At 45.6% G+C, this 27,507-nt stretch overlaps 1 protein-coding gene across 1 annotated transcript; it reads right to left on the minus strand.

Moving 5' to 3' along the window:
- Window positions 1-9,845: 9,845 nt before the first annotated feature.
- On the minus strand, window positions 9,846-27,425 carry AMER3 (APC membrane recruitment protein 3). The gene is made up of 2 exons (XM_030840347.2): window positions 27,252-27,425; window positions 9,846-21,177 (listed from the first exon to the last, which is right to left on the minus strand). Exon 2 carries the CDS (start codon window positions 21,157-21,159, stop codon window positions 18,745-18,747), a length of 2,415 nt encoding a protein of 804 aa, XP_030696207.1. The 5' UTR covers window positions 21,160-21,177; window positions 27,252-27,425; the 3' UTR covers window positions 9,846-18,744.
- Between the last annotated feature and the right edge of the window lie 82 nt (window positions 27,426-27,507).

The raw sequence follows: 27,507 nt of genomic DNA on the forward strand, positions 1-27,507 counted from the left end.
AATGAAAAAGGAGAAGTAACAACTGACACTGCAGAAATACAAAAGATCATGAGAGATTACTACAAGCAACTCTATGCCAATCAAATGGACAACCTGGAAGAAATGGACAAATTCTTAGAAATGCACAACTTGCCAAGACTGAATCAGGAAGAAATAGAAAATATGAACAGACCAATCACAAGCACTGAAATTGAGACTGTGATTAAAAATCTTCCAACAAACGAAAGTCCAGCACCAGATGACTTCACAGGCGAATTCTATCAAACATTTAGAGAAGAGCTAACACCTATCCTTCTCAAACTCTTCCAAAATATAGCAGAGGGAGGAACACTCCCAAACTCCTTCTACGAGGCCACCATCACCTTGATACCAAAACCAGACAATGATGTCACAAAAAAACAAAACTGCAGGCCAATACCACTGATGAACATAGATGCAAAAATCCTCAACAAAATACTAGCAAACAGAATCCAACAGCACATTAAAAGGATCATACACCGTAATCAAGTGGGATTTATCCCAGGAATGCAAGGATTCTTCAGTATACGAAAATCAATCAACGTGATACATCATATTAACAAATTGAAGGAGAAAAACCATATGATCATCTCAATAGATGCAGAGAAAGCTTTCGACAAAATTCAACACCCAAGTAAGATCAAAACCCTGCAGAAAGTAGGCATAGAGGGAACCTTCCTCAACATAATAAAGGCCATATATGACAAAACCACAGCCAACATCATCATCAATGGTGAAAAACTGAAACCATTTCCACTAAGATCAGGAATAAGACAAGGTTGCCCACTCTCACCACTCTTATTTAACATAGTTTTTCAAGTTTTAGCCACAGCAATTAGAGAAGAAAAAGAAATAAAAGGAATCCAAATCGGAAAAGAAGAAGTAAAGCTGTCACGGTTTGCAGATGACATGATACTATACATAGAGAATCCTAAAGATGCTACCAGAAAACTACTGGAGCTAATCAATGAATTTGGTAAAGCAGCAGGATACAAAATTAATGCATGGAAATCTCTGGCATTCTTATACACTAGTGATGAATAATCTGAAAGTGAAATTAAGGAACACTCCCATTTACCATTGCAAGAAAAAAATAAAATATCTAGGAATAAACCTACCTAAGGAGACAAAAGACCTGTATGCAGAAAATTATAAGACACTGATGAAAGAAATTAAAGATGATACAAATAGGTGGAGGGGGCTTCCCTGGTGGTACAGTGATTGAGAGTCTGCCTGCCGATGTGGGGGAAATAGGCTCGTGCTCCAGTCCGGGAAGATCCCATATGCTGCGGAGCAGCTGGGCCCGTGAGCCATGGCCACTGAGCCTGCGTGTCCGGAGCCGGTGCTCCACAATGGGAGAGGCCATGACAGTGAGAGGCCCGCATACTGGAAAAAAAAAAAATCTGTAGAGAGACGCCATGTTCTTGCATTGGAAGAATCAACATTGTGAAAATGACTATACTACCCAAAGCAATCTACAGATTCAGTGCAATCCCTATCAAACTACCACTGGTATTTTTCACAGAACTAGAACAAAAAACTTCACAATTTTCTATGGAAACACAAAGGACCCTGAGTAGCCAAAGCAATCTTGAGAACGAAAAATGGAGCTGGAGGAATCAGCTCCCTGACTTCAGACTATACTACAAAGCTACAGTAATCAAGACAGTATGGTACTGGCACAAAAACAGAAATATAGATCAATGGAACAGGATAGAACGCTCAGAGATAAGCCCACACACATATGGCCACCTTATATTTGATAAAGGATGCAAGAATATACAGTGGAGAAAAGACAGCCTCTTCAATAGTGGTGCTGGGAAAACTGGACAGGTACATGTAAAAGTATGAAATTAGAACACTCCCTAACACCATACACAAAAATAAATTCAAAATGGATTAAAGACCTAAATGTAAGGCCAGACACCATCAAACTCTTAGAGGGAAACGTAGGCAAAACACTCTATGGCATAAATCACAGCAAGAACCTTTTTGACCCTCCTCTAGAGAAATGGAAATAAAAACAAAAATAAACAAATGGGACCTAATGAAACTTCAAAGCTTTTGCCCAGCAAATGAAACCATAAACAAGACCAAAAGAAAATCCTCAGAATGGGAGAAAATATTTGCAAATGAAGCAATTGACAAAGGATTAATCTCCAAAATTTACAAGCAGCTCATGCAGCTCAATAACAAAAAAAACAAACAACCCAATCCAAAAATGGGCAGAAGACCTAAATAGACATTTCTCCAAAGAAGATATACAGATTGCCAACAAACCCATGAAAGAATGCTCAACATCATTAATCATTAGAGAAATGCAAATCAAAACTACAATAAGATATCATCTCACACCAGTCAGAATAGCCATCATCAAAAAATCTAGAAACGATAAATGCTGGAGAGGGTGTGGAGAAATAGAAACACTCTTGTACTGTTGGTGGGAATGTAAATTGATACAGCCATTATGGGGAACAGTATGGAGGTTCCTGAAAAAACTACAAATAGAACTACCATACGACCCAGCAATCCCACTCCTGGGCATATACCCTGAGAAAATCTTAATTCACAAGGAGTCATGGGGCTTCCCTGGTGGCACAGTGGTTGAAAGTCTGCCTGCTGATGCATGGGACACGGTTTCATGCTCCAGTCTGGGAAGATCCCACAAGCCGTGGAGTGGCTAGGCCCGTGATCCATGGCCACTGAGCCTGCGCATCTGGAGCCTGTGCTCTGCAACGGTAGAAGCCAAAACAGTGAGAGGCCCGTGTACTGCAAAAAAAAAAGAGTCATGTCCCAAAATTTTCATTGCAGCTCTATTTACAATAGCCAGGACATGGAAGCAACCTAAGCATCCATCAACAGATGAATGGATAAAGAAGATGTGGCACATATATACAATGGAATATTACTCAGCCATAAAAAGAAATGAAATTGAGTTATTTGTAGTGAGGTGGATGGACCTATAGTCTGTCATACAGAGTGAAGTAATTCAGAAAGAGAAAAACAAATACCTTATGCTAACACATATATATGGAATCAAAGAAAAAAAAAAAAGAAAGGTCATGAAGAACCTAGGGGTAAGACAGGAATAAAGACACAGACCTACTAGAGCATAGACTTGAGGATATGGGGAGGGGAAAGGGTAAGCTTTGACAAAGTGAGAGAGTGGCATGGACACTACCAAACGTTAAAATATATAGCTAGTGGGAAGTAGCAGCATAGCACAGGGAAATCAGCTAGGTGGTTTGTGACCACCTAGAGTGGTGGGATAGGGAGGTTGGGAGGGAGGGAGATGCAAGAGGGAAGAGATAAGGGAACATATGTATATGTATAACTGATTCACTTTGTTATAAAGCAGAAACTAACACACCATTGTAAAGCAATTATACTCCAATAAAAATGTTAAAAAAATTTGTTGGAGTATAGTTGATTTAAAATGTTTCATTAGTTTCTGTTGTACAGCAAAGTGAATCAGTTATACATACATACATACATACATATATATATATATATATCTCCACTCTTTATTAGATTATTTTCCCACATAGGTCATTACAGAGTATTGATATGAGTTTCCTGTGGTATACAGTAGGTCCTCATTAGGTATCAGTTTTATATTTGGTAGTGTGTATATGTCAATCCCAGTTTTCCAACTTATCCTCCCACCCTTTCTGCCCTGCAACCATAAGTTTTTTTTTTCTACATCTGTGTCTCTGTTTCTGTTTGTAAAGAAGTTCATTTGTTCCTTCCTTTAGATTCCACATATAAGCGATATCTGACTTACTTCACTCAACTTGACAATCTCTAGGTCCATCCATGCTGCTACAAATGATATTATTTCATTCTTTTTTATGACTGAGTAATATTCCATCATGTGTATGTAGCACATCTTCTTTATCCATTCCTCTGTCAATGGACATTTAGGTTGCTTCCATGTCTTGGCTATTGTAAACAGTGCTGCAAAGAGCATTGGGGTGCCTGATTTTTCAAATTATGATTTTCTCTGGATATATGTCCAGGGGTGGGATTGCTGGATCATATGGTACTTCTGTTTTTAGATTTTTAGGGAACCTCCATACTGTTCTCCATAGTGGTTGTACCAATTTACATTCCCACAAGGAGTATAGGAGGGTTTCCTTTTCTCCACAACCTCTTTAGCATTTATTGTTTGTAGATTTTTTGATGATGGCATTCTAACCGGTGTGAGGTAATACATCATTGTAGTTTCGATTTGCATTTCTCTAGTAATTAGTCATGCTGAGCATCTTTTCCTGTGCCTCTTGGCCATTTGTATGTCTTCTTTGGAGAAACATCTATTTAGATTTTCCACCCATTTGTTTGTTTGTTTTTTTGATATTGAGCTGCATGAGCTCTTTGTATATTTTAGTGATTAATCCCTTTTCAGTCACTTCGTACCCAAATATTTTCTCCCATTTGGTGGGCTGCCTTTTTGTTTTATTTCTGGTTTCCTTTGCTATACAAAAGCTTTTAAGTTTAATTAGGTCTCATTTGTTTATTTTTGTTTTCATTTCCATTATGCTAGAAGAAGGATCTAAAAAGATATTTGCTGCAATTTTTATCAAAGTGTGTCCTGCCTTTGTTTTCATCTAAGAGTTTTATAGTGTTCAGCCTTACATTTAGCTCTTTAATCTATTTTGAGTACATTTTTGTGTATGGTGTTAGAGAGTGTTCTAATTTCATTCTTTTACATGCAGCTGTTCAGTTTTCCTAGCACATCTTATTGAAGAGACTGTCTTTTCTCCATCATATATTCTTGCCTCCTTTGTCATAGATTATGTGGCCATAGGTGTGTGGGTTTATCTCTGGGCTTTCTATCCTGTTCTATTAATCTATATTTCTGTTTTTGTGCCAGTACCATACTGTCTTGATTACTGTAGCTCTGTAGTGTAGTCTATAGTCAGGTAGCCTGATTCCTCCAGCTTCGTTTTTCTTTCTCAAGATTGCTTTGGCTATTTGGGGTCTTTTGTGTTTCCATACAAATTGTAAAATTTCTTGTTCTAGTTCTGTGAAAAATGCCCTTGCTTATTTGATTGGAATTGCATTGAATCTGTAGAATGCTTTGGGCAGTGAAGTCATTTTCACAATCCTGATTCTGCCAATCCAAGAACATGGTATATCTCTCCATCTTTTTGTGTCATCTTTGATTCATTTCATCAGTGTCTTATAATTTTCTGCATAGAGGACTTTTGCCTCCTTAGGTAAGTTTATTCCTAGGTATTTTATTCTTTTTTTGCAATAGTAAATGGAGCGTTTCCTTAATTTCTCCTTCTGATATTTTGTTCTTAGTGTATAGAAATGCAAGAGATTTCTGTGCATTAATTTTGTATCCTGCTACTTTACCAAACTGATTGATTTGCTCTAGTAGTTTTCTGGTGGCATCTTTAGGATTTTCTATGTATAGTATCATGTCATCTGCAAACAGTGACAGTTTTACTTCTTTTCCAGTTTGGATTCCTTTTCTTTTCCTTCTCTGACTACTGTGACTAAAACATCTAAAACTATATTGAATAATGGTGAGAGTGGGTACCCTTGTATTTTTCCTGATCTAGGAGGAAATGCTTTCCTATTTTTACCATTGAGAATGATGTTTGCTGTGAATTTATCATATATGGCTTTTATTATGTTGAGGTAGGTTCACTCTATTCCCACTTTCTGGATAGTTTTTATCATAAACTGGTGTTGAATTTTGTGGAAATCTTTTTCTGCATCTATTGAGATTATAATATGGTTTTTAATCCTTCAGTTTGTTAGTATGGTGTATCATATTGATTGATTTGCATATATTGAAAAATCCTTTCATTCCTGGGATAAACCCCACTTGATCATGGTGTATAATCCTTTTAATGTGCTTTTGGATTCTGTTTGCTAGTATTTTGTTGAGGAGTTTTGCATCTATGTGATATTGGCCTGTAATTTTCTTTCTTTCTTTTTTTTCTTTTTGATATCTTTGCCTGGTTTTGGTATCAGGTGATGGTGACCTCATGGAATGAATTTGGGAGTGTTCCTCCCTCTGCTATATTTTGGAAGAGTTTGAGCAGGGTAGGTGTTAGCTCTTCTCTAAATGTTTGATAGAATTTGACTGTGGAGCCATCTGGCTCTGGGCTTTTGTTTGTTGGAAGACTTTAAATCAGAGTTTCAAATTCAGTGCTTATTATTGGTCTGTTCATATTTTCTATTTGTTCCTGGTTCAGTCTTGGAAGGTTGCACTTTTCTAAAAATTTGTCCATTTCTTCCAGGCTGTCCACTTGATTGGCATAGAGTTGCTTGTAGTAATCTCTCATGATCCTTTGTATTTCTGCAGTGTCACTTGTTACTTCTCTGTTTTCATTTCTAATTCTGTTGATCTAAGTCTTCTCTCTTCTTTTGTTGATGAGTCTCTCTAATGGTTTATCAATTTTGTTTATCTTCTCAAATAACCAGCTTTAAGTTTTATTGATCTTTGGTATTGTTTCCTTCATTTCTCTTTCATTTATTTCTGATCTGATCTTTATGATTTCTTTCTGTCTGCTAACTTTGTGGGGTTCTTGTTTTTCTTCTTTCTCTAGTTGCTTTAGGTGTAAGGTTAGGTTGTTTATTTTGAGATTTTTCTTGTTTCTTGAGGTAGGATTGTATTGTTATAAACTTCTCTCTTAGAACGGCTTTTGCTGCATCCCATAGATTTTGGGTCATTATGTTTTTAATGTCATTTGTTTCTAGACATTTTTTGATTTGTCCTTTGTTTTCATCACTGATCTCTTTGTTGTTTAGTAGCATATTGTTTAGCCTCCATGTGTTTCCACTTTTTACAGTTTTTTTTCCTGTAATTGATATTTAGTCTCATAACATTGTGGTTGGAAAAGAAGCTTCATACAGTTTTAAGTTTCTTAAACTTCCTGAGGCTTGATTTGTGATCCAAGATGTGATCTATCCTGGAGAATGTTCCATGAGCACTTGAGAAGAAAGTGTATTCTGTTCTTTTATGATGGAATGTTCTATAAATATCAATTAAGTCTATCTGCTCTAATGTGTCCTTTAAAGCCTGTGTTTCCTTACTGATTTTCATTTTGGATGATCTGTCCATTTGTGAAAGTGAGGTGTTAAAGTTCCTACTATTACTTTGTTAGTGTCCATTTCCCCTTTTGTGGCTGTTAGCATTTGCCTTATGTATTGAGGTGCTCATGTTAGGTGCATAAATATTTACAATTGTTATATCTTCTTCTTGGATTGATCCCTTGATCATTATTTAGTGTCCTTCTTTGTCTCTTGTAATAGTCTTATTTTAAAGTCTCTTTTGTCTGATATGAGTATTCCTACTCCAGCTTTCTTTTGATTTCCATTTGCATGGAATATATTTTTCCATCTCCTCATTTTCAGTCTGTATGTGTCCCTTGATCTGAAGTTGGTCTCTTGTAGACAGCATATATATGCGTCTTGTTTTTGTATCCATTCAGCCAGTCTGTGTCTTCTGGTTGGAGCAATTAATCCATTTACATTTTAGATAATTTTCAATATGTATGTTCCTATTACCATTTTCCTAGTTGTTTTTGGGTTTGTTTTTATAGGTCTTTTCCCTCTCTTGTGTTTCCTGCCTAGAGAAGTTCCTTTAGCATTTGTTGTAAAGCTGGTTTGGTGGTGCTGAATTCTTTTAACTTTTGCTTGTCTGTAAAACTTTCAATTTCTCTGTCAAATCTGAATGAGATCCTTGCTGGGTAGAGTAATCTTGCTTGTAGGTTTTTCCCTTTCATCACTTTAAATATATCCTGCCACTCCCCTATGGCCTGCAGAGTTTCTGCTGAAAGATCAGCTGTTTATCTTATAGGAATGTGTTTGCTTTTCCCTTCTATGTTATTTGTATATTAGTTGTTGCTTTTCCCTTGTTGCTTTTATTATTTTTTTCTTTCTGTTTACTTTTTGTTACTTTGATTAATATGTGTCTCTGTGTGTTTCTCCTTGCGTTTACCCTGTATGTGTCTCTCTGCAGTTTCTGGACTTGATTGACTATTTCCTTTCCCATTTGGGGGAAGTTTTCAACTCTAATCTCTTCAAATATTTTCTCAGACCCTTTCTTTTCTTCTTCTTCTTCTGGGATGCCTATAATTCAAATGTTGGTGCACTTAATGCTGTCCCAGAGGTCTCTGTTACTGTCCTCAATTCTTTTCATTCTTCTTTCTTTATTCTGCTCTGTGGCAGTTATTTCCACCATTCTATCTTCCAGCTTACTTATCCGTTCTTCTGCCTCAGTTATTCTGCTATTGATTCCTTCTAGAGTTCAGTTATTGTGTTGTTCATTACTGTTGTTTGCTCTTTAGTTCTTCTAGGTCCTTGTTAAGTGTTTCCTGTATTTTCTCCATTCTGTTTTAGACATTTTGGATCATCTTTACTATCATTACTGCGAATTCTTTTTCATAGTAGTTTGCCTATTCCCTCTTCATTATTTGGTCTTGTGAGTTTTTATCTTGCTCCTTTGTCTGCAAGATATTTCTCTGTCTTCTCATTTTTTCTATCTTACTGTGTTTGTGGTTTCCTTTCCCTAGGCAGCAGGGTCGTAGCTCCTCTTGCTTCTGTTCTCTGCCCCTGGTGGTGAGGTTGGTCCAGAGTCTTGCATAGCCTTCCTGATGGGAGGGGCTGGTGCCTGTGTTCTGTTGAGTGGAGCTGAGTCTTTTTCCTCTGATGAGCAGGGTGGTGTCAGGTGGTGTGTTTTGGGGTGTCTGTGAACTTAGTATGACTTTAGGTAGTCTGAGTGCTGATGGGTGGGTTTGTGTTCCTATGTTGTTTGTTGTTTGGTGTGAGGCATCCATCGCTGGGAACTGCAGGCAGTTGGGTGGAGCTGGGTCTTTGATTCAGATAGAGGCCTCCATGAGAGCTCTTGGCGATTAATCTTCCCTGAGTCTAGGAATTCTCTAGTGGTCCAGCACCCTGGACTCAGTGCTCCCACCCCAGAGCCTCAGGCCTTACTTCCAGTCAGGGAACAAAGACCCCACAAGTCACTCATCCCAGCAATAAAGAGGATTAACAAAAGCAGATAAACAAAATGCTTGACAAATGGTAAAAAGTAAAATCAAACAAACAAAAACAGAAACACACATATACACAAAAGAAACAAAAACAGAACCAAATAAAACAAAATCAAGAGAACAACCAGACAAACAAAAGAACCTAAGAATGAAATTAAACAATTAAAAACAAAACTAACAAAATCACAAAAACAAAAAACAAAATCAAAGCAGAGTGCGAACTGAAGAATGAAGCAAAGAAACAAAACAAACCAACAAAAATGATAAAAAAAGAAGAAAAAGGGGAAAGAAGACAGAACAACAGAAAAGCAATGTAGAAATAGAAATATAAAAAAATAAAATAAAAACATATTAAAGAAAAAAAACCTCTAGACAATTGGTAAAAACAAAATCAACACAACCAAAAACAGAAACAAGGAAACACACAGACATGCAAAGAAACAAAAACAGAACCAAATAAAACAAAAACCAAAGAACAACTAGACAAACAGAAGAACACTGAAACAAAATCAAACAATTTCAATCAAAACTAACAAAAACAGAAAACCTAAAATCAAAACAAAATCAGTGTGCCTACTGAAGCATAAAGCAAAGGAACCAATAAAAATGAGTTTAAGAAAAAGGGAAAAAACACAGTACAAGTGAAAGGCAAAGTAGAAATGGAAATATAAAAAAACATATATACAGGAAAAATAAGACGGACAAAGTAGGCAAAAACCACAGAACAACAGAAAAGAAAAGTAAAAACAGAAATACATAAATATAAAAATGTAAAAGGTGTTATAAAACAAGAAGATCCCAAAATACTAAAGAAAAAAATATATACTAGAAAACAAAAAACAAGGCAGAACCAACAACAGAATGAATCAAAACATAATAAAATTAATAATAATAATTATGTTTCCCTGAGGTCTCAGCTCTAAGTGTCCTTGCACACACCCTGAGGCACAGCCCACCTCTGCCTCTGCAAGAGACCCTCCTCTGTCTCTGGCCTGGTCCCTGAACTTGCTGTGGGCCCTTTGGGGACAACTGAGACTCTGATCTGGCCCAACTCCTGTGTGTGCTGCCCCCTAAGTCCACAGCTGTCAGAGCTAGACTGTTTTCTTTTGTGAGAACACTCATTGTCTACTCAGGTATTCCATAGATGCAGGGTTTACCTATCTGATTATGTAGATTTAATCTGTAGCTAGTGCAGCTGATGGAAAGGTTTTCAGTCTTCTTCCTTAGTCACCCCATCCCTGGGGTTCAGCTTTGGTTTTATCCCCACCTCTGTGTGTGGTCCACCCATAGAAGTCTGGTCCTGAGGCTGCCTTGGAGCTCTTTGGTCTGCCCCAGTGAGGACAGGGTGCAGAGGTGGTCTGACTTCTTGGATTGTGGGAGCTCAGGCAGCGCCAACTGTGCAGGGAAGCCAGCAGCCACGGGCACAAGAGATATGGCCCTACTGAGGGGCTTTTCTGGTGGCTGGTGGCTGGTGCATGAAAGCCAGACCTGAGAGGGCTTTTCCTATTTCCCTGCAGCCAGCATGTGAGGGCCAGCTCTGACGGGGGCTTTTTTTATTGCCCAGCAGCTGGCATGCAAGAGCCAGCCTTGATTGGGCTTCTTTTATTGTTGTCAGCAGGCGCCAGCATGTGGGGAGAGAGAGGTTACATATTTGGCTCCTCCCCCTGCATGTGACTCAGCAGTAGTGCCCTGCTTCTGTGGCAGTCCAGTCTTCCTCTGTAGGCATTCCCTGTTGTGGATTTCCTCCCTCCCATCTCCTCAGTCTGTGTCCCCACCGCCAACAGCAGTTCTCGCTCTGGATCTGTTCTCCAGTCCCCTTGCTCCAGCTACCAGCTCCTTTGCACTCCTGTGAACACACGTCCCAGTCTAGGGCACATAGGGCCACAGTACAGACCATCTGTGTAGTTCTCACTCTGTCCAGTCTGTCACAGATCAGCCACTTCACCCTCTTCCAACAGCCTCAAATGCTTCCCTTCTGTCCCAATTGATTTCCCCATCAGAGAGGGGGTTTCCCCATTGGAGGGGGGGTTTCCCTGAATTCGGGAATTTCTCCTCTGCCTCAGCTCCCCTGCTCCAGGGTGCAGGTTCCATCTTGCTTCCTCTCCTCCTCCTTCTCCCTTCTTTTTTCATCCCACCCAGTTAAGCAGGGATTTTTATAGTCCTTTCTGACTATAAAGAAAGTCAGAAAGGACTATAAAGATCCAGTGTCCAAGGTCTTCTGGCAGTGTTCAGTTGGTATTCTGTGAGAATTGTTGCATCTATAGATATATTCATGATGCATCTGTGGAGAGAGATGAACCCTACATCCTCCTATTCCTCTGCCATCTTAACTCCTTCCTGTAGGTGTATTTTTGATGCATTTGTGGGGAAAGGTGAACTTTACATCCTCCTACTCCTCTATCTTGACTCAATTCTCTTTGATCCATTTTGAATTAATTTTTCTATATGGTATAACGTAAGGATCCACCTTCATACTTTTGCATGTTGCATCCAATTTTCCCAGCATCGTTTGTGGAAAAAATGGTCCTTTCTCCATTGAATAGTTTTGACATTCTTGTCAAAGGGCGCCAAATATGTAAGGGTTTATTTCTGGGCTGGCTATTATATTCCATTGTTCTGTATGTCTGTCCTTATGCCAGTAGTATCTGTTTTGTTTACTGTAGCTTTGTAATAAGTTTTCAAATTATGAAGTGTGAGTTCTCCAACTTTGTTCTTTTTCAGGATTGTTTTGGCTCTTTTGAGTCCCTTGAGATTCCATGTGAATTTCAAGATAGGTTGTTCTATTCCTGCAAAAGAGAATCTATTGGGATTTTTGTAGGGATTGCATTGAATCTTTAGATTGCTTTAGATAGTATTTTCATTTTAGCAATATTAAATCTTCCAATCCATGAACACGAGTTATCTTTCTACTTATTTATGTCTTAAATTTTTTTCAGCAATACTTTATAGTTTTCAACGTACAATTATTTTGCCTCCTTGGTTAAATTCATTCCCAAGTGTTTTATTTTTTATGCTATGAAATTGTTTTATTCATTTCCTTTTTGGATTGTTCATTGTTAGTGTATGGAAATTCAACTGATATTTGTTGATTTTGTATCTTTCAACTTGGCTGAATTAATTTATTAACTCTAGCAGTCTTCTTGTGGATCTTTAGAATTTTCTATTTTTAAAATCATGTTGTCTGAAAGTGTGCATCCTTGTCTTATGTCTGATCTTAGGAGAAAGTTTCAGTCTTTTTACCATTGAGGGTAATGTTAGCTGTGAGTTTTTAATTCCCTTTGTCGTGTTGAGGATATTTCTTTCTATTCCTAGTTTATTGAGTATTTTTTATCATGAAAGGGTGTTGGATATTGTAAAATGCCTTTTCTGCATCAGTTGAGATGATCATGTGGTTTTTTTCCTTCATCTTATTAATGGCATGTATTACATAGTTTGTTTTTTGTATATTGAACCATTCTTGCACTTCAGGAATAAAACTCACTTGGTCTTGGTGTATAATCCTTTTACTATGCTGCTGAATTCAGTTTGCTAGTATTTTGTTGAGAATTTTTGTATCTATATATTCATAAGAAATATTGGTATGTAGTTTTCTTGTAGTTTCTTTTCTGGCTTTGGTATCAGGGTAGTGCTGACCTCATGGAATCAGTTAGGAACTATTCCCACCTCTTCAATATTTTGGAACAGTTTCAGCGTAATTAGTTTTAAATCCTCCTTGAATGTTTGATGGAATTTACCAGTTAAGCCATCTTGTCCTAGGCTTTTCTCTACTGAGAGATTTTTTTATTACTGACATAGTCTCCTTATTAGTTATAGGTCTATTCAGATTTTCTTTTTCTTCGTGATTCTATTTTTTTTTTTTTTTTTTTGGAGTACGCGGGCCTCTCACTGTTGTGGCCTCTCCTGTTGTGGAGCACAGGCTCCAGACGTGCAGGCTCAGTGGCCATGGCTCACGGGCCCAGCAGCTCCGCGGCATGTGGGATCTTCCTGGACCGGGGCACGAACCCGTGTCCCCTGCATCGGCAGGCAGACTCTCAACCACTGCGCCACCAGGGAAGCCCCTCTTCGTGATTCATTTTTATAGATGTACATTTCTAGGAATTTGTCCATTTCATCTAGGTTATGCAATTGGTTGATATATAAATGTTCATAGCATTCTCTTATTATCTTTTTTATTTTTATAAAATTGGTAGTGATATCTCCACTTATATTTCTGATTTCAGTACTTTGAGTCTTCTCTCTTTTGTACTCAGTTTAAGCTAAATGTGTGTCAATTTAGTTGATCTTTTCAAAAGATCAACTTTGGTTTTGATGACTTTTTCCTGTTTTATTTTTTTTTCTCTTCTCTATTGTATTTATCTCCACTAAGTTTTATTGCTTCTTTCCTTCTACTGGCTATGGGTTAGTTTATTCTTCTTTTTCTAGTTCCTTAAAATATAAATTTAGGTTATCGATTTGAGATCTTTCTTCTTTTTTAATGTATGCATTGTAGCAATAAATTTCCTACTTAGCACTGCTTTCTCTGCATCCTGTAAGTTTTGGTATATTGTGTCTCTTTTTATTTGTCTCAAGTATTTTCTAATAAAGCTTGCCGATTCTTTACTCAGCCATGTTTAATTCTGCATTTAATTTGCAGTGTTTTTGACTTCTAGCATATTCTTTGGATTTCTTTCTTGGAATTCTTCCTGTCAGCTATATTACCACTTGTTCTTGCATTTTGCCTACTTTTTTCACTCGAACTCTTAACATATTAATCAATCTTATTTTATAATCTTTATGTGATAATTCCAACATCTGTGACTGGTTCTGGCAACAGCTTTGTCCCTCAGACATTGTTTACTCTTGGCTTTAACAGGTTTTATAATTTTTTGTTGAAAGCCAGACATTGTATAGGGTAATAGGTACTGAGGTAAATAGGCTTTTAGTGTGAGGATTTATGTTAATCTGGCTAAGAGTTGGGCTGCTTTAATATTTCTTATAACTATAGGCACCAGAGGCTTCATATTACTCTAGTGGGCTTACTTTTTCTTCCCTTCTTTTCTTTGTGGCTTCCTTTTGTTCTGATCTTTAGAGAGAGTCTTTGTCTTGTAGCTCTTTTAGTTTTAATCCACAGTTCTTATTACTGGAGGCTTATTAGTGTGGTAATGGGGTTAGTCAGGAGGGAGAGAATGTGCCCTTATCTTCTAAGCTTCTAATCAGTCTCAGTCTTTTGTGGGCCTGTGCCCCCAGGGTGGGGTTAAGCCTTCCAAAACCCTAGTCCCTTCTGGCCCACCATTTCCAGTTTTGTATTTTGGAGTCCTTTTCTGGTTAACTGTCCTTTTCTTTTTATCTTTCTTTCTATCTATATTTCTTTTTCTTAAGTGAGACAGGAAGGCTGGAGATGACAGGGGTCGGGTGGAGTGCCTTCCTTCAGCTTGGAAAAGTCTTCAGAAGAGTCCCCTGGGGAAGCCCCTCCCCTTTACATAGGCCTGTTAGGGAGAAGGTTATGGAGGGTTTCACAATGGCTACTCTTCTTCCTTTGCCAAGCCCATGAGGGGGTCTTTTGTCCTCACCCTGAAAACACAGTGTGGTTCCTGGAGGAAAGCCATGAAAGTGTGAGCCCCCCTTTACTGCCCAGCCCCTTATAGCTTCTTATTCAGCCTACAGCCACTTGTCAAAACGACTCCTGAACAGTTCCTACCAGTTCTTTGGCATCTTGCACCAGGTCTTGGTTGCCTCGTTTCTCTGGATGCACCTTTGCCTCCAGACTTCAGAGGAGTTATTTGCTCTGTGACCTCTGTTTTCTGATGAATCAAGGAAAGTCATGGATTTTCAGGTTGTCCACATTTTTCTTGTTGTAAGGATGGGAATGACAATTTTTAAGGCCTTATACATAATAACAAAAGAACTCACCTCTCCCCTTCCAAAGATGGGGGTGTGTAGTATGTTTGTATGAGCATGGAGCCCAGGCCATTAACATCAGGCCCTTAAGGTAGGTGGGCATTGGGGTGGAGACATAGAAGCAGGATGCACTGTTCATTTTAAAAATTACATCTGTTCCTTGTTAAATTTCACTTTTATAGTTTTGAAGAGGACTTTCAGAGAGAACATTTAGGAGAAAAAGGAGTGCGTGCAGCATTGTTTGTAACAGCAAAAATGGGAAATAACTTGACTATCCATCAACAGGAGAGTGTTTAAATTACTTGCCACCTTCAGGAGACTGCTGTGCAGCTTTCAAGAGAATGGAGAACCTGCGTGCTCCTGGTGCCTGCTAAGCTCAAGGAACACATCTGTGATATGGTGTGCAGTAAGAAAAAAGGTTCAAGTCCATGTGTGTTTATGTCATGGGCAGAGAAAGGGTCTGAGGACACACCCAATGTTCAAGAAGGACAGGGAAGAGGAGGCTCTGCACTTGGCATTGTTTGAATTGGTTGTAGTAAGTGGGTATTAATTTTGATTCAAAACAACAGGGGGTAATGGAGGAATTGGAGGAGACTCACTTTTCATTGTTCTCCCTTCTGTGTCATTTGAGTTTTGTATTCTGTATATTTGTCCCCATTTTATAAAAATAAATAAATAAATAAGCAAACAAACAAATAAATAAACTGAAGAGCCAGGAAAGGTAAGAAGCACCCCCAATGTAGTTGGCAGGCACTTCCCCAACCTGTGCTGGCCTTCACCTCCTTCTTCTTTCCAGCACCTTCTCCTGCTCTCTTCCCTGCCCTCCTGGTCCACCCTGGCCACCCTGCTGTAGGGCCCAGGCCTCCCCCAGCTGGGAGGCTGCCTGGGTACCTTCCTATTTTCTAACTCAACTTCAGAAGGTTGGAAGGGCAGAAGCACAGTGCACAGGCTCCAGGGTGAACCCCAGCTCCCCCACCACTGTGTGACCCTGGGACATCTGTGAACTGGGGACAACTGGACCTACTTCTCAGGATTTTACTTTACATGGGAAAAATCTTCTATAACCTCTACAGCCACGTGTGAATGAGAGGGCTGGAAATTGACCAGAGTTATGAAAATGCCCCAAGCAGGTCTCTTCCACACCCATCACTGGGTTAGGCACCTGTCCCAGGAGCTGGACCCTGAAGTTCCCCTCTTCCTCCCAGTGCATCACCTCAAGGACATCCTTGAGGACTGTGAAGCCGTCAGAATGGCATTGCCTGGACCCATCTTGCTGGGGAGGGCAGCCTGAGGGGTGGGGTGCAGAAAGAGAGATGGGCTGAGGGACCCTTGACTCAGTGCACACAAGAGGAAGATCACACAGCCTCTTTCACTCTCCCAGCAGGGCGCCTAGCACACCACTGCTGGGACCACTCCCCAGATTGCTGAGTGAGAATCTCTGCAGTGTTGGGATTGCTTAAAATGCTCCCCAGATTGAGAGCCACTGGGCAATATTTCCTCCCAGTAGGCATGGTTCTAAGTCCTTGTTTCTGCTGCCCTGCTGTTGGGTCACTGTGCACCTGCTTCACCATGGACTCTGAGTCCTGGCTCCCCTTTGGTACTGCCCTCCTGACTCCAGGCCTCTCCTGACCTGGACCACTTTGGTTCCTGCCCTTCCCAGTGCTCTTGGACCAGGCTGGTTCTTCCACATCTCCAGAAGTCATTGTGTCACATCAAGGAAGTCTCCATCAGAACTTCTGCCAGGTTAAACCCAACTCTGCTGCTCTCTAGACACAAGGCCCACAGGCAACAAGAAATCAGAAAACCATGTACAACCTTTTGATATTTCATTCTTGTAACAGTATTTACTGAGCACTTGCTCTGCTCAGGTGCGGTACAAAGTAACGGAGGTGCACTCCTGGAACCCAGACACCTGTGCCCTAAAAGAAGGGAGGAGAGGAGGCTTCGAGAGGGGTGTTCATGGCAGGAGCCTACCGAGAGCTGGGCCCTAGGAGTTGGGGTTCGGCTCCGACACCATCAGTCCCACACACTGCCCGAGTGTGTCATGGGCAAGCCACATCCGCACCCTGGCCTCGGTTTCCATGTCAGAAACCAGGAGAGCAGCTGCATTCCGATTGCTGCAGGGATGCAGCGAGCTACTCCACATGTCACCTGCTCCCATCTAGGCCCAATAACGCTGTCGTGACCACTTGTGGCAGTCCTGGGAGGAAGGGTCAAGTGTGGCTTCCCAGAAAGGCTGGCCCTGACCTTCCTTGTGTCCTGTCTCGATGGGCCTGGTCAGGAGCCCTGTCATGCCCTTTTGAACCTCCCATGTGCTGCATGCATCCTCCACACAGTGGGCCCCAGGAAGCAGTTGTTAATGAGGGCCGTGGAGCGTGTTCTAGCCTGAAACAAAGCCTCAGACAATCAGGAGAGGCCCCAGCCTGTGGTCAGCTTGCCAGACTGCATCCCTCCATCTGGAATTCCTCCCTCATCACTGGGCCTGCCCCCTTCCTAGGCTGGCCTCTCTTCTAGAAAAAGCTTCATAGCTGCCTGTGGCATACTCCCCCCCCACGCACCCCCCACCCCCGCCTGGCACCTCACCACAACAGGGCAGCTGAGGCAGGATCTAATCGTAGGGAACCCTGGCAAGGGGCTGGCTGCTGGCCTGCTGCCCTGAGGCTGGCCAAACAGACACCTGCCCTTCCTGAGGTGCGAGCCACCTTTCCCTCTGTGATTCTGAATGTTTGGAGCTGTGCACATGTTGTGGCTTTCGAGGGGTTGGGGGATACAGCCTCATTCAAAGGTGAGCCTTCCTGAAGCGGGAGGCTAGAATGCTTGGCAGCATGGAGGGCAAGAATGGCAGTGTGGAGAATCAGTCAGCTTCTTCCCCAAGAGTATCTTGCCACCTGTAGCTCGGTTAGAGAATGCAAGCTGGGGGAAGTCATTGTTTGGATGGGATGCTTTGTGACAGAGAACACCCATAGGCCAAAGTCTGCAGGGTCTGGCCAGCCCTGGCAAGGTTGCACAGGAATGCATGGCATCTGCTGGTTCAAGGCTCTTGCTGAGATGGCTGGTTCTGCTTCTGATTCCCTCAGAGAAGCCCTTCAGGGTCCCGAAGGCTGTGGCTGCTCATCCTGGGGGTGGAGAGCAGGCTGGGGTGGGGCAAGTGGGCGCTCCCAAGCTCATCTGCAGCCCCCTACCCCTGTTTCAAGCGCCTACCCCTGAGCCTCAGACCCCCCACTCACATTTATTACTCTCAACCCTTGTGCAGAGTTATCAGCACAATATGTACCCTTTATAATATGTACTATTTCCATCCCATCAGTTTCAAACCCGAGCTCCTCTCTCTGACATGCTGTATGAGGAGTGGCCAAATGTGGCTACTTCACATCTGGGTTTAGACGCTTCATTTTTTGGTGGGAAAGTCGGTGAGGCACATTTTGAGAGCGCTAGAAGCTTTGCGATTGTCCTTGGCCTTGGGCTGCCCGGGACCTATTCTGGCTGAGCTGGTGGGTTCAGCTGTGGATGCCTCCATGTTAAAATGCCCCGCCCCACTGAGTCCTGCCACCCCCTCCCCCCCAATACAGTCCTCACATCGGGGACAAAGGGTGGAGATTTGGGTCTTAGGCTCTCCTGAGTGTGACCACAAAGACACAAGACCGTTCCAAAGGTGGGTCTCAGCCGTGCTGGCCTGGGAGGTCCCACTTCCTGCTGGTTGCAGAGGATGCCCTCGTGGTCCAAGAAGCTGCAGCGGCTTTCTGGGGCACTTGCAGAGTGGGCCCCCTCCCACTGGCTGTTGGAAGTGGGGGCCAGAATTCCTGGCAGGTGATCCCAGGCAGCAGGACTGAGGGGGCTATGAGTCCAGCTGGCTCCTGTGTGCAGCCTGCTCTATAGCCCTCGAGCTGAGCTGCAGAGGCTGGTCCTCCACAGAGGCATGGGCCTGGGCATCCAGCCTGGCGGGCTCCACCCTGTTCTGGCTCAGGTCCAGAATGCGGCCTGGGCACCTCTGGTCCTGTGGGCTGTGGAGTGGGCTGGCCAGGGAGGGCAGGCCACATAGGGCAGCCATGCTAGGGAAGCTGTTAGGCTGTTTCTGTTGCAGAACGTCAGGGCCCCTGGCCTGAGGCTGTCCGCAGAGCCCGCTACCTGTGTTCTGCCTGGGGGGCTGACAGTCTGGGTGGATCTGTAGGGCTGCCACCTGGGCCACACAGCCTGTCAGAGTGAGCTCTAAATCCACGGTGCTCCCCCCGAGACCTGGCCTCCAGGGACCTTGGAAACACCCCAGGTTCCCAGGAAAACTGGGCTCCTGGGAGCCAGGCCAGGCAGAGGGGTTTGGGACCTTGTTTTTGCTGGATGTGTTGGTTGCCATGGGGGCTGCAGACCCCACAGAGGAGAACGAGCCTTCAGGGTGGCCTTGTGTCCCTTCTTCCCCAGAGACCTGCACACACTCCAGAGGGGGGTCCCTGGATGGAGAGCTGGTCCCCTGCTTGGTCCCCGCTAGGACCTCACTCACTCCAGCAAGCGGGCCCTTGGGGCCCGAACATGCCCACAGCTCCCGCCTGCTGGGTGCTGAGCTCACGGAGGTCCTCCCCGCATCTAAGGCCCGGGTCCCCCCGCCCTCCAGCTTCACTGGACCTAGGCACACCTTCTCAGAGCCAGCTCCTGGTTTCTCCACCAGTCCTCCCGGGGGCGTTGCAGGCTCCCTGGGGGCCGAGGCAGGCGGGACACGGAGCTCTGGGCTCCGGCGGAGCCAGTTGATAATGCCCATGGTGATGGCAAGCTCGGTGTCGCAGAGCTTCAGCAGGCACTCCTTGCCCCTCCAGGAGCTCTGCAGGAAGCTCTGGCTGAGCAGGTCTGGGCCTGGAGCGGCGGCCAGGTTCTCTTCTGCCCCCACGTGGAAACTGCACATGGACAGCGGGGCTCCCAGGGCCGGCCCCGACAGACTCTCAGACACACACAGGTCGTCGTCCAGGCTCGGGCTCCCAGGGCCCTCGGTGGGGTCGTAGAAGAGCTCGTAGAGGGCGTCTCCGCTGTAGCTGTCCCTGGGGAAGGCGGCTGCGGGTGTGCCTGGGCTCGGGGCCTCCTTCTTGTCCTCCTCGAGGCCTGGTGAGAAGGAGTCGTAGTAGCCCTCGTCGCTCGTGGACACAGACTCTGGCCGCTCGCTCTTGGGCGTGCCCGTGTCTATGGAGCTGGCTTTGGAGCCGCCGTGGGGGTCCCTGCATGGGCACAGGGGAAGCTCAGCAAGCCCAGCTGCATCTGGCCTGGGCTTGTCTGTGTCTGACCCCTGGGGGCCCCCTAGCCACGGACCTAGCAGGGCGCGCTGTTGCTGCCTCACCGAGTGATTCACACGGTCCCAGAACTTGTCAAAGTCAGACATCTCGTTCTGGGCAGGCGATGCCAGCTGCTCTACGCTGCCCTGGAAGGGGCCCCTGGAAGCCATGCAGTCAGGGGCCTTGGATGCCCGGGCAGGGCTCTCCAGGCCCTCATGCAGCTCCAGGGAGGGCACTGAGCTCTCGTCTGCAAAGATCTCCCCGCAGCCGGTGAGTGAGTCAAAGCTCTTGAGTGAGGCCACATCCTCACACAGGGCCCTGCAAAGGTCAAAGGAGGAGTCGGGTAGGAACTCACTGTCAGACAGGTCCTGGCACAGGCTGTCCAGTCCCAGCCCCTCGCCCAAGGGGAAGCAAGCTGTGCCTTGCTGCCCTCCAGCCTCTGATGGGCCCTCAGGGGAGGACAAGCTCTTCCCCTTCGTTGCCAGCGAGGCCAAATTCTCAGTTTTGTTTCTGCGGATGTGGAATAGATTCCGAAAACATTTCTTGGGTCGTTTCAGGGAAATTCTCTTCCTTGGGATGCTCTTGGCCACAGCTGGTACAAAGGGCATCTGGGGTACAAAGTGGCGGTAGTCAATCATGCGCTGGCTCCTGGGGGGCCCTGGGAAGCTTGCGCTGCCCACCAGCTGCCCTGTAGCTGCGGCTGCCCTGTCAGCCCTGGGCACAGCGTCTTGAGTCTTGCTCTTCTGCACCAGTTTGAAGGTGGTCCCACAGAGAGCTGCAGGCCCCCCATTGGCGTCTGGCTGGGCCCCCTTGTCGGAGCACCTGTCATATCCTTGGGTGCTGGGACTGACCTGGGGGGCCCTCTCACTGTGGGGTCGCTGCTGCCCTCCTGGTGAGACTGCATCCTCCGTGGCCAGGGCAGTGGCTGCTGGATCTGGGGGTTTCTCATGGTCAATCTGCAGGCTAGATTTGATGAATGTCTTTCCTCTCTTCAGCTCCATGCTGCAGTGTCCCTGCTGCTGTGGAGGAAAGAAGGAGGCACTCGGTATCCAAGATGGAGGCCTGTGGTTCTAGAAGACATGTGTTTGCCTCCCCCCCCCACCCCCCACCCACCCACTGCCCACATGGGCATGGGAGCTGAGCTCTGACATCTGAGCTTGGATCCTCCGTGGAGGCAAGAGGAGAGGGAGATGGGAACTGCCACATCCACAGGCTTGCTGCTCCAGCCTTTGTAGATAACTGATACCCAATACCCAGAGAAGTTAAGTCATGTGCTTAAAGGCAGACAACAGGAGACAAAATGAGAGCATACTGGGGTCTGGTACTCCTGTAGTCGTGATCTTGCGACTCCCTTGAGCATCCTTTCAGAGCTTATCTGGGCAAGTTAGACTTCCATGTCCAGGCCCGGCACTCTACCCACAGCACCATATCCTTAGGAGGAGTATCATGGCCCTTCTGAGTGGATGAAGCAGAGGACTCAATAAATAAGTTGCTTCCTTCATGCAAGAGACAGGGAAACCCAAGCCTACTTCCTGGGCTGGGCGCAGTGGGCCATGTGGGTATGGGGGGAGGGAAGACACATGCATGCCCTCCAGGACTGCTGCATCTGTTTGAGGAGGGAAGACTCAGTCTACACAGAGGCCATCAGGCAAGGCACAGCCAAGCATCTCATGGTGCACGAGAGCTTGCGCACGGAGGAGAGAGCAATGTGGCAGAAGGCGAAAGGGAGGAGACAAGCAGGAGACCAGGAACAGGCAGACGGGCCACACACAGCATACCATGAGCTGGAAGAGCAGGCAGGGTCGTCTTTTGTGGACGTCCTAACTGATAAACATTGCTACCTGGAGTGCCATCCAGAGAAAGGCTCTGATGCCCAGTCTGAGTTCAATGGGAAAGAGTGCTGGAATCGCTTATTGATGTCTGTCCTGGGTTCGGGAGTGGGAAGGTGGTAAGGGTATTAACAACTTGATCATCCTTGCACAGCTGGGGAGTTTGGCCTTACCCCCAGTCAGGAAAGAGCTATGGAAGTCTTCTGAGGGAGTGGGTGGAAGTAGTGACATAATGAAGTTGATGGTCTGAGACCATTTATCTGCTGTCTGAGTGGAGGATGGACTAAATCAGGAGAGAGGCTCTGAACAGAGAGGACTCACAAGAGGAAGCTAAAATGGAATGGGTATATGGAGATAAGGTCTAGATGGAAACTGCAGTTCTAAGCATGAAAAAGAGGGGTAAAGTCATAGGGTCTTTCAAAGGAAGAAACACGAGGATTTAGCAACTAAATAAAGAAAGACAAGTAGGCCAGAAGTCATAAACACTGAGGCTGGGATTCATGCCATGAGGGGGACCATAGGAGTGGGAAAAGTCCAGAAAGTGGAGAGGATGAGATGTGAGCAAAGGCAAGGAAGGTACCTGTGTTAAGAGCTGGTTTGGGGGAGAGGAGCAAGGGTCTAGTTTTAAACCATTGCCTTTGGGGTGAGTTTGGAGACTCACAAGACCACATCAAAAGAAGGCAGGGGCTTCCCTGGTGGTGCAGTGGTTGAGAGTCCGCCTGCCGATGCAGGGGACACGGGTTCATGCCTCGGTCCAGGAAGATCCCACATGCCGCAGAGCGGCTGGGCCCATGAGCCATGGCCGCTGGGCCTGCGTGTCCGGAGCCCCGCAACGAAAGGACCGGGAGCCGCAAAAAGAAAAAAAAAAAAAAAAAAAAAAGAGGGCAATGCTATATCAGTAAACAAAGGATGTCACAGTCATCAGCGATTGCAGCCCTCCAATGTGAGCCAGTGAGCCCTGAGGAAACTCAGGAAGGAAAGAATACCTGCCATCTAGCAGCCATCAGACTGCAGCCACTCCCACGATCAGCCCTCAGGAAACTCAGGATGTGAAAACACAGGATGCTGGCCCCAGGTAGCTGAGGTGCATATCAAAGGAATGATTTTAGTGAGCCCAGAATCTTGCATCTTCCCATACACAGAAAAGTGCTAAATTCCTTAACTTGGGATAGCAGGTTTTCTTTAATTAACAATAATATTTTGACGTTCAGACTACCTGCCCTTTGTTGCAAAACTTCTATATAACCTGATTCCCCCCCTTGCCTCTTCTGAGCAGTTGTCTCAGGGTTACTTGAGATGCTGCCTCCTGGGCTTGAAGTCCTAAAAATTCCCACCAAATAAAACATAACTGAAAAAAAAAAAAAGAAGAAGAAAAAGAAGGCAGTGCTGAAGAGCACCCCCTGAGATGCCCCCCCGCCCTGGTGTGCTGTTCCTCACAGGTACCCCGCTCCCAGGCTCCATCTGCCTCATTGTCTCCGCCTCTCCTTGGCAGTGAGGGACCTGCCAGTTGGTCCTCTGGCTGGTTTCTTGGGCTCTCCATAAGGAGTGCTCCATAGGGAGCATCTGGATTCACTTTCCCTCAGTCCACAGTCTGTGAGGGAGGAATAGAGCAGGTGTGCGGGCAAGTGGCTTTATTGGCCTGCATGCCTTTCACGCCCACTGCCAAAGAGGCCTCCCGGTCCCCTCCGGAGAATCTCGGAAATGCTTCAACATGGGGTCCTGGAGGCGGGCGGAAGGGCTGTCTCCAGGCCCAGGTGGCAATGTTAAAGCCAAAGAGGATGAAAAGGGCTGGCAAAGTGGGCACTGCAGAGGCTCCCAGGGCAAGTGTCATGGCCTCCACCCCACTCCCACCTGTGGGCAATGCTGCCTCCCCTGCAGACGAACACCTGGGCCCTTTGGCCAGAAGACAGTAGAAGGAGCAGGCACCGTGTCAGGGAAGGCTGCAGAGCCCAGGCTTGGATATGGCTGCAGTCCAGCTCTTGGTGGCAGCATCCTGGACAGTGGGTCAGTCCCTCAAGCTGCCTTTCTGCCTCCTGCCAGGTGGCATGTGCCCAAGTCTTCCCCACCCTGTACCTGCAGACCCCATTTCCACTCCCCACAACCTTTTGTAGCCTAGCTCTGGTGGGTTTGGGTACACACAGCATAGCGGTTATTTTCTGGGCTCTGGAGTGGGAAGACCTGTATCTGAGTCTTTGTTCCCTCTACCTAACCAGGCAGAGTGCTTGGCCCATAACCTTATAAGGGACATACTACTGTAACCCCCATTTGATAAAGGAGAAATTAAGGTGCAGAAAAGTCAATCGATTGGCCCAGGTCACACAGGTGGTAAGTAACAGACCTAGGATTTGAACCCAAGCCTGTCTGATACTAAACATGTGCTCTTAACTGATAGACATTCTATGAACTAACAGCTCAATCTCCTCTTCGTGGGAAATCTAAACATTGAATGATAAATGTGGTTTTGTGAGAAATTTTGGAAAGCATAATGAAAATGAAGATTAAAAGCAAAAGTATAGCTCACAAACTTAGAAAAATTGTAACGGAAGGTAGTATAATTTCTATGGCAAGAAATTTTGGAGATATTCATTATGAGATTTCTGTTGCATTTATTTTTTTCCATGTTTTAGAAAAATATTTTTATTACTGTCCTTTGGGAAATAACTTCAACCAGGCATGATAAAGATTATTTCACTGTGTGCAGAATTTTGCAACTACAGAATATAAGATGGTTTATTTGATACTGATCTCTATAAATAAAACTTCTAGTTTCTTAATTCTTGTAATAGGTACTGATTTAAAATCAAATTCTTGGAATAGTTACTGATTTAAAATCATGAGCAATTGGAAATTTCACCACACTCTAGAGTTGGAAAATGGTCTTTCAAAATAGCTGTCATTGCTATAGGTGTTGGGACCAAATGTCACTAACATTGCCAACCCTATTTCCTGAGTCTATTTAACACTTTGCACGTTGTTAGGACAATAAGCACTAAGGCCCAGAACAATGAACCAGAAACTTGCAAAATACTGGAGCAATCAGGTGAAATTCAGTGTGTGTTCAGTCCATTCAGTTTCCATGTTAAAACATTTTACCAGATCCTGACTCTTTGGAAATGTGGGGTCCATATGTGACACGGGTGAGAACTCCCTGAGAGGTCAGAAGACCCACTGCCCAACTGGAGTCAAGCTGAGCGGCCATCTTTCATGATAATTCTCAGGGGCACAGTGGGATTTATCTGGACAGCCAGGTGCTGGCATTCTCATTTCCTGAGGGCAAAGGCCATGTGTCCAGGTTCTCAGTTGCAAAAATGCACAATCTGCCTTGTAACCCTGTGGCTAGACACCCTCTTTGTGGAGCCTGAGAGAGACTCCCCCATCATTTGCCAGCCAGGAAGGCCAATTTTCAGTTTTAACAGGTCACTCCAGGTGTGGGTGAGAAAGTAAAATAGGAGGAAGCGTGGACACAAGAGGGCAGGTTAGGAGCCAGAGGAAGGTCCAGGGGAAAGAAAGTGGTGACAAAGACTTCCCACGTGTGAAAGCTTACATCTCAGCATCTTACACAGAGCGTGTGCATGCATACGAACTTACTGCAAATTGAGCAAATGAAGTAATTCCATTTGCTGCTTTTCTACATTATGACTAACTTTAGCTCAACTGCCTAGAATTTTCTTTTCCTTTTGGTAAGGTAATTTTATGTTTTTCTTTCCTTTTTGAACATTAAAATGACCAGGTATTTCATGGAGTAAAATAAAAACCTTGGAGCTACACACGTGCAACAGAAACAGTTTGGAAATATAAAAATTTTGACTAATAGCTTTGGTATTTACCCTGCCTTCTCCTGCCCCACCCCCAATATCCAGGAAAATCACAAACATGAAACACAAAGGGGTGAATGGTGATAAGAGAGTAGGAACCTATGAGGGAAGCCCCGCCCAGGGACATCCTGGACATTGGGGTGGACAGGCTATGTATAGGGCAGTAGTTTATCTCTGTAAGAGGCTGCCTTGTCTAAGCCAAAACCTTCAGGGTGATGGAGTGAAGGCCACTTCGGGGAGGGACAGCCTCTATGTTCTGGGATGGCTGTGGGGTGGGGAATGAAGCAGAAATAGAATCTGCAGTGTTTAGAACATCACCAATTCACCCAGCCCCCACGTTGGGGAGACAAAGGGACCTTTGGGGAGCGAAGGTCCTGGTCTACTTTTTCTAAGGGAGTCTCTGGGCATTCCTGGCCTGCCCAGTGGAGAAAAGATGGGTCTCCAGTCTTACTCGTCCCTTCCCAGTACTCGCATCCGAGGGGACAAGGTTCCCCCCTTCCGTAGCCCAGACCTTTTCAGGTCTGTGTCATCGCTCCCAGACCCCGCATCACGGAGTGGACAGAGTGCAGACACTGGTTCCTCCTCTCAGCCCGCCCATTGCGCGAAAAACGCACAAAAATTTCCAAATCGCTGCCCTCCTCCGCTCCACGCCTACATCCTCGGGGCTTTGGCGACTTACCGCTGGGGCCTGGAGCGTCGCAGGACGCGGCCTTGGCAGGTCCGGGAGCCGCGCCCGATCCCGAGCTGAGCGCTCAGCACCACGGTCAGCTCCCGGCGCAGCGCGCGCCCGCCGGACCCTGGGAGGCCGAGGGCCGGCTCCCTCCCTTCGCCGCAGGAGGGGCTGGGAGGCCGCGGCAGGAGGCGGGCCCGCAAGGGTTTAGCAGCCGGAGGGCAATCGCGCCGCGGCGGGGCGGGGCCCGGCAGAGAGCCTGTCGGGCGCGTAGGCGCACCCGCGCTGTAGTGGGCGAGGCGGCGCGCGGGGCCGGGTGGGGACCGCTCTGGCAGGGCCGCCGCCCGGACCTCGCTCGGTCTCGCTTTGTTCGTGTTTATTCCGGTATCTGCCTCCGTGCGTCTCTGCCCTCCCCCGCAGGGCTGTGGTTCTGCATCCCTCAGGCCCAGCCTCTTGGGCTCCCCAGACTGACAGCCGCCCAGTCGTCTCCCCTTGCCCCCGACCGTATTTCCCCGCCGCGGTCCGAACTCCTGAGAGCGCGCAGGTGTGGGTGCCCCTAGCCTCCACAGCACGCAGCTCCGGGGCACAGTTAGCCAACCCTGTCGGAAGGGCCGAGTCACGAGCCCTCCCCAGGATTCGGAGCGGGTTTGGAAGAAGGAGCAGGCCAATCTCGAGATGCGGGACAGAGTCTTCAAGAGCCTTCCTTACAGAGTGCCTTTCTTGGGCCTGATTATATGACTAATGGGAAGGAACGAGGTGCTCCCCTCACAGGTACTCACAGTGTGGCGTCTGCCGGTGCTGTGGCCTGCCGCAGTCTTGCGGGAGGGGCAGAAGTGTTGTGGGACTCTCTCCCCGCTGAGCTGAGGAAGGAGGGTCTGCACGCTGGGAGCAGGAATAAAGTATGGAGTAAGCAACTCCGGGATGGCTCGGAGAGAAGTGCCAGGAGCATGGGTGAGGGGCGGAGCACAGGCAGGGCTGGTGGGGCGGGGTGGAGTGGGGTGAGGGGGGAGAGTACAGGCAGAGAGCGCTGGGAGG

The sequence above is a fragment of the Globicephala melas genome, chromosome 7 (assembly GCF_963455315.2).
Source record: "Globicephala melas chromosome 7, mGloMel1.2, whole genome shotgun sequence".
Lineage (NCBI taxonomy): Eukaryota > Metazoa > Chordata > Mammalia > Artiodactyla > Delphinidae > Globicephala > Globicephala melas.